This window comes from Danio aesculapii, chromosome 5 (genome assembly GCF_903798145.1).
Source record: "Danio aesculapii chromosome 5, fDanAes4.1, whole genome shotgun sequence".
NCBI classification, from domain to species: domain Eukaryota; kingdom Metazoa; phylum Chordata; class Actinopteri; order Cypriniformes; family Danionidae; genus Danio; species Danio aesculapii.
The window spans coordinates 9,714,649-9,722,559 of NC_079439.1; the positions used below are offsets into that span (position 1 = coordinate 9,714,649).

At 33.9% G+C, this 7,911-nt stretch overlaps 1 protein-coding gene across 1 annotated transcript in view; it reads left to right on the forward strand.

The window, feature by feature from the left end:
* The window catches only part of susd1 (sushi domain containing 1), a 44,900-nt gene extending 37,395 nt beyond the window's left edge, over positions 1–7,505 (forward strand). Inside the window, exons 15-18 of the mRNA XM_056458928.1 lie at positions 4–53; positions 2,570–2,609; positions 5,134–5,227; positions 7,205–7,505. Coding sequence (XP_056314903.1) covers positions 4–53; positions 2,570–2,609; positions 5,134–5,227; positions 7,205–7,250 — 230 coding nt within the window. The 3' untranslated portion in view covers positions 7,251–7,505. The remainder of the gene's footprint in view (positions 1–3; positions 54–2,569; positions 2,610–5,133; positions 5,228–7,204) is intronic.
* The last annotated feature ends 406 nt before the right edge of the window (positions 7,506–7,911 follow it).

Below are 7,911 nucleotides of genomic sequence, written 5' to 3' on the forward strand. Positions count from 1 at the left end.
CAGACGGAAAAGACTATTTCATAATCCTGCGCACCGTGTGTCAGTGGAGAAAGGTAAGACCCAAGATTTAGAGAAGTGTAACGAGTGTCAAATACAGTTGAAGTCAAAATTATTTGCTCTTTTCTTTTTCTAATATTTCCCAAATGATGTTAAACAGAGCAAGGAAATTTTCACAGTATTTCCGATAATATTTTTTCTTCTGAAGAAAGTCTTGTTTGTTTTATTTCGGCTAGAATAAAAGCAGCTTTTAATTTTTAAAAAAACATTTTAAGGTCAAAATTATTAGCCCCATGAAGCTATATATTTTTAATAGTCTACAGCCGTGGTTCCTTAAAGTGGGGGTCGCGAGACACATGAGGGGGGGGGGTCACTGGTCATTTCCAAAAATCTCATATTTATCCATAACCTGCAGAATATTAAAACAGTTTAAACTTATTATATATTTAATATATAAACTTAATATTTAATAGTTACATAAAAACATACAAATAAAAATTCATCAGCCCCTGAGGTTATCATGTTAGATTAACATCACAGCAATAGTGTTAGTTGCAGCAGATTGATTTTATGGTACAATGTTAATCTTTGACACCTTTATGGCACTCACATACATTAAAAATAAAGGCCACGACTGAACAAGGAGGACGATCTTCAAGTGGCTCCAAGTCTCCAAAATTAAGCCAAGAATAGTCTTGTGCTATAAACATTGTGCTCACCATTCTCATTAGTTGAGATTAATGTTAAATTAAAGAAATGAATAATGATTATAAAAATAGACTGTTGCACTTTTATTGTGTCGTCAATAAACTTGTTTATAAAGTTCCTTTTAGTGTGTGTGCACCATTGTGTGCAATACTTGTATGCTTATAACCACCTCCGAGCATAGAGGGGGTCGCGAGTCACTGGTGTTGTTATTTTAGAGGTCGCGGGCTGAAAACTTTGAAAGCCCCAGGGGTCCGTTTATTGTACCTCGCTTAAATGATCTAAGATGATTTGCCAGATCCTGGATCTTTTAGTCTTGATTATTGATCTCTGGCTAATTTGGTTCTATAAACAAGTTTGCGACTCAGATTAAAATGTCTGGATCAGGGATGGGCAAACTCGATCCTGGAGGGCCGGTGTCCCTGCATAGTTTTGCTCCAACCCTAATCAAACACACCTGCTTGTAGCTTTCTAGTGATCTTGAAGACACTAATTAGGGTGTTCAGGTGTGTTTGATTAGTGTTGGAGCAAAACTCTGCAGGGACACCGGCCCTCGAGGATCGAGTTTGCCCATGCCTGGTCTGGATGAACTGGTCTGAGATTGCTGTGCATGTTGTAAAGGACAGATCTATCGATTCTCGAAATCATGATCAGCAATGCAATGATTGGCTGACGGCACAGCAGTGTAATGACATCATCTGATTAATATTCAATTATCCATGTGAGCAAAATTACATAAAATTCATAGGAAACGGTTTGTTAAATATGATACGCAATAACTTTCCACCTTTGTTGTAGGCTGCAGGCTTTACACTTTCATGTGTCAAGATATTTAGCAATTTATTTAGTTTTACTTTTAGAGAGAATTTTCTTTATTATAGCAGCCATAGTAGTATTATAGTAGCCGGTTTGTTAATCGGTGTAAATAATAACTGGATGTTTAAATTAATTTAGCATTACAAAAGCATTTTTTGATGTCTGCAACTTTTGTGAAGCATCAAATCACCGTCATATTAACTGTCAAAACATGTCCATGACTGCATAAATGTATTAATCCTTAAAAATAAAAAAAAGTTGATTTTTATTATGGAAATGATCATACACATATTGTACTAAAACAATTGCACGCGTTTGTATCTAAAAAGTCCATATCAATAAATTTTATCTTTGAACCACCAGGTGACAGTCTCTGTAGTTTTATTTCAGAGTGCAGATTGCTTAAGTTTTATTGATATTTATTGTTAAACTTTATATATAGTTTAAAATACATATTTACAATTTTCATAAGTGTATATAACTACTACTGTAAGAAAATATCAGCATTCGGTAAATACTTTCAGTATTATCTTTGCTTGAACTGACCCAATCTAATCCTGTTTATATGAAATGAGCCTGCTTCCAAGCAGGTTTGAGCTAGCAGAACTGTTGCTATGACAACAAGTCTCAGATGATTTTTGAAGAATGAAACGATCCTGGATGGTGTCAAATCGTCAATAACCAAATCCAGCTAACTGAGTAATCCACATATGAAGAACGGACCCCTGGTCTACAGAACAAACACTGTTATACAATGACTTGCCTAATTAACCTAGTTAAGCCTTTAAATGTCACTTTAAGCTGTATAGAAGTATCTTGAAAAATATCTAGGAAAATATTATCTACTGTCATCATGGCAAAGATAAAATAAATCAGTTATTAGAAATGAGTTATTAAAACTATTATGTTTAGAAATGTGTTGATAAAATCTTCTCTCCGTTAAACAGAAATTTGGGGAAAATTTACAGGGGGCTAATAATTCTGACTTTAACTATAAGTGTTTCTCAAAAGATTTGCTCATTTTTTCACCCCTCTGGTTTCTCCCTGACAGTCAAGAACACAGTCCTGCATAATCTGGGCTAAAACCAGAGGTAAAGATCTCCAACCAAACACATCTACATCTTCCACACATGACTACATGACTTGGCTAAAAAAATAATCAGAGACTAAAGCCCTGTTAGCCCTATGAAATATCTATTCGATCATGTATTCATTTTCCTTCAGCTTAGTCCCTTTATTCATCAGGTGTCGCCACAGCGGAATGAACCACCAACTTATCCAGCATATGTTTTACACAGCAGATGCCCTTCCAGCTGCAATCCAGTACTGGGAAACATCCATACACACTCATTCACACTCATACACTACGGCCAAATTAGTTTATTTAATTTACCTATTGACCTTATTCTTCAATGCGGAAGTGCGCTCGTTTTTGCGATTGTTTTAGAACTTCCGTCTCAGCTGCCTATGGGAGAAATGACTAGGTATAATAAACGGCAGAAAACGGTCAAACTACTGGGTCTACACGCAAGTGTTTTCGTGACTATACAGACAATGTAGAATAATATAATAAGAAAATGTCAGTTTGCAACATCAAGCAGCAAAACAAGCTGTTTTTAACGTCTAAAAATAAATGGAAGTGAATGAGACCAAAAAGATTCCAATGGCTGCACCCACTCGTACGTGAAGAATAAGGTGAATAGTGGATGTGTTTGGACTGTGGGGGAAACTAGAGCACCCGGAGGAAACACCACGCCAACACGGGTGTCAGATTCTGTTCCTTTTGTTTTCATCATGTGACCTTTCCCATGTGCTCCTTTGTTCCAGTTCCCGCCATTTGTTAATGTTCATTATTTCCACCTGTGTCTCACCCCTGTATGTAATCAGTTTAATCATCTCCTGTGTATTTAAGTCCCTGTGTTCAGTTAGTTCCTCATCCGGTATTCTCAGTTATGTCTTGTCGTCAACCCTTGTCGTTCTTGTGTCTCCTGTATTCTCAATGTCCTTCCAAGTGAATGTTTGTAAATAAATCTATGTGTTTTGATAAATCCTGCGATCCTTTCGCCTTCCTGAGTGAGTCAAGGCGTTACAACATGGAGAACATGCAAACGACACACAGAAATGCCAACTGACAGGCTGAGGCTCGAACCAGCAACCTTCTTGCTGTGAAACAACAGTGCTAACCACTGAGACACTACGTCGCCCGGAAATTTCAGTTCTTTTTAATCAAATATTTCTTAAGTTTAACAGAGAGAAGACATGTTTAAAATATTATTTTAAAGTAAGAACTTAAAAATGATTAACTCACAATTCTGGGAAACAAAGTGGGAATTCTGATATTATAACTCACAGTTGTGATATTTATCTAATATTTACTTTAGGGTGGTGGCTCAGTGGTTAGCACTGTTGCCTCACAGCAAGAAGGTCCATGGTTCGAGTCCCAGCTGGGCCAGTTGGCATTTCTTTGTGGAGTTTGCATGTTCTCCCAGTGTCCATGTGGGTTTCCTCTGGGTGCTCTGGTTTCCCCCACAGTCCAAACACATGCGCTTTAGATGAATTGGCCGTAGTGTTTGAATGTAAGTGTGTGTGGGTGTTTCCCAGTACTGGGTTGAAGCTGGAAGGGCATCCGCTGTGTAAAACAAATGCTGAAATAGTTGGCGGTTCATTCAAATGTGGTGACCACTGATAAATAAGGGACTAAGCCGAAGGTAAAATGAATGAATGAATGAACTTTTTCTTTCAGACTTTTGATTTTATATCTCACAATTGTGACTTATCTCAGAATTCTGACTTAGTTTTTTCTCAGAAATGTAACTTTATTACCCAGAATTGCAACTTTTGATCTCAGAATTCTGACTTTATAACTTTTTATCTCAGTATTGCAATGTTTTATCCCAGAATTTGGATCTTATAACTCGCAATTGCAACTTTTGATCTCAGAATTCTGACTTTATGATTTTATATCTCAGAATTTTTAGTTTATTAAACAGAATTGCATCTTTTTATCTCACAATATTGACATTTATAACTTTTTATCTTAGAATTCTAACTTTATAACTCACAATTGCAAGTTTACGCTTCACAATTCTGAGAAAATGTCATTTCTGAGATAAAAAGTCTAATTTTTTATTTATAGAGTCTGAAATCTGACACAATATACTGTATTCTAATATTGAAGAATTAAATGTTTTTTTTATATAAAGCTGTGACCAGTAAATATAAAACAGCAGTTATATTTATATAAGATAATAAGTAACAATATCTTTTTTTTTTATTGATTGTTTGGATTTTTGTTTCTTTTTATCCGTCATGAAATGCTGTTATGCTCAGAGTTTAAATGTGACATCACACCACAAGCATATCTGTGGCCAAAACTCTTTTGAGTTTTATTGTGTGTATTGTGTATTGAACAGTGCAGTAATATTCAACACAGATAAAAGTATTTAAGTTGCCTTTTAATATTGATTGATGAACTGTGAGGAGAATAACGACACCTCACTGTAAACAGTTTTACAAACACTTTACTAATTGTTTGCAGTTTAACAGAATTGTAAAGAAGAATAGTATAGCGAATATAAAATAGTTTCAAAATAATGTCTGATCTTCTGGCTTCAGGAACGTCCTACATCATGAAGATATCTGCTCTGGTGACTGTTGGATTGATTAGTGCTGTCGGCTCAGTCATTGTCTTGGGATACTGGTACAGCTGGTGAGATTGCATTGTGTTGTAATTACAGTGAAATATTTCAACAGGACACTGCAGGCAAAAACACAATTTTTGGCTGTTTATGAAGTATTTTAAGTTTTATGTAAAGAAAAACACTTGCAAGTGTTTCTTTTGTTATACTTTATCTACTTGTGTCTGTAAATGACTTATAAATTAGAATATGTATATATATATAATATAAATAAAAATATGTGATATGTAATATATGTTCCAGTACTGTGCTGTGGCTGGAAGGGCATCCGCTGCGTTAAACATACAGTATGCTAGAATTGTCCATAAATAGGGGACTAAGCCGAATATATATATATATATATATATATATATATATATATATATATATATATATATATATATATATATATATATATATATATATATATATATACACACATATATGTATATATATATACACACATATATATATATATACATATACATTTACATATATATATATATATATACAGTTGAAGTCAGAATTATTAGCCCCGCTGTTTATTTTTTCCCCCAATTTCTGTTTAACGGAGAGAAGGTTTTTTCAAATCATTTCATGTTGACAGTAAATAATGTTTCACTAGATATTTTTCAAGACACTTCTATACAGCTTAAAGTGACATTTAAAGGCTTAACTAGGTTAATTCGGTTAACTAGGCAGGTTATTGTAGAACGATGGTTTGTTCTGTAGACAATCGAAAAAAAATAGCTTAAAGGGGTCAATAATTTTGACCTTAAAATGGTTTAAAAAAAATTTTAAAACTGTTTTTATTTTAGCCGAAATAAAACAAATAAGACTTCCTCCAGAAGAAAAAATATTATCAGACATACTGTGAAAATTTCCTGAATCTGTTAAACATCATTTGGGAAATATATTAAAAAAGAAAAAAAAATTCAAAGTGGGGGGCTAATGATTCAGACTTAAACTGCATATTCTCTCTCTGGGTACACTGATTACAGTTAGAGATACCAATAGATCCCTTACTAAACGCAAAACTAAAAAATGTGTTGTCATAACCCAACATTGGGTCAAATGTGGGCAAAAATGTGGATAAAAAGTGTCATTTAAATTTAACTGAAAAAAAAAATGAATCCATTGTTTAGTTTGTCCATATTTTAAATTAATTTTGGGTGACGACAATACCCAGCCTTTTTGAATAGTGAATATTACATTTTTTTGTGGTAGAAATCTATGCAAATTAGCATGTTTAATGAAATAATGCCTCTTTTGCATATTTAAACAACATTTTAGAAAGCTTAATTCATTCATTAGTCCCTTTATTCATCAGAGGTCACCACAGCGAAACTTATGCAGCATATATTTTACACAGCGCATGCCCTTCCAGCTGCAACCCAGTACTGGGAAACACCCATGCACACTCACATTTAAACACTACGGCCAAATTAGTTTATTCAATTCACCTATAGCAGATGTGTTTGGACTGTGGGGGAAACCAGAGCACTGGGAGGAAACGCCACGCCAACACGGGTGTCAGATTAGGGCTGGGTCATACATTATGGCCATGTAGGTCATACATTATGGTCAATTTAGTTTATTCAATTCACCTATTGCATGTGTTTGGACTGTGGGGGAAACCGGAGCACCCGGAGGAAACCCACACCAACAAGGGGAGAACATGCAAACTCCACACAGAAATGCCAACTGGCCCTGCCGGAACTCAAACCAGCAAACTTTTTGCTGTGAGGCGACAGTGCTAACCACTGAGCCACCATGCTGCCCCTTCAGAAAGTTCATAATTAAAAAAAATCTAATGATAAGTCAGTTGGGCAAGTGAGATAAGGTGTGTTTTTTTAAATACTAGTTCACCTGCAGTGTCTTGCTTTAATAGACATGATCAAAATATTGTTATACTTTTTAAAAGCACTTTAAAATTATTATTATTATAATTATTATTGTTATTGTTGTTGTTGTTGTTGTTTTTATATTATTATTATTCTCTTTTACAGGTACTGTAAAAAGTCCAGTCCCAGGCATTTTTCTCAAGTTTTATAAAAACATCTTAACATACTGATACCTTTGTTTTTAAAATAAATAATAATGATTGTCTTGTCATAATCATGAATCATGTTGTCTTTTTTTATCTGAAAAGTCCTGATTCTCAGATTATATCTGTAGTAGGTGTAGATGCAATATCTGTATTTTTGTTTAAGTGAAAGAAATTACTTCTTACATCTGTCCTCTAGATGGCAGTGCACTACCATTGTTTTTTTCATAGCAGAAACCAAGTGAAATATTGTGTCTGGTGAACATTCAATACATTTTCATTTTAATATAAAGTTTTAGTAATTTTATTGCATGTTTTAAAGTACATATTTTAAAATAAACATTGCATATATGTTTATATTTTCAGTTTTATTTATTTGTATTTATTTTATGATGGCAAGTTTAATTAAATGAACACAAGACATCAAGATGTCTTGGCACCTAGCTAACACACAAAAAAGATTGAGGTCATTTTTTAATTTTATTTTTTATTTAATATAGAGTTAATATTTGAAGTGGTTAAAATATTTCATCAAAGTTGTCCTAAAACTATCGAACAACACCCATTCCTGTCTAAAGACAATTTAGATTGTTTGTATATAGACAGATAGATAGATAGATAGATAGATAGATAGATAGATACATAGATACATAGATACATAGATACAAA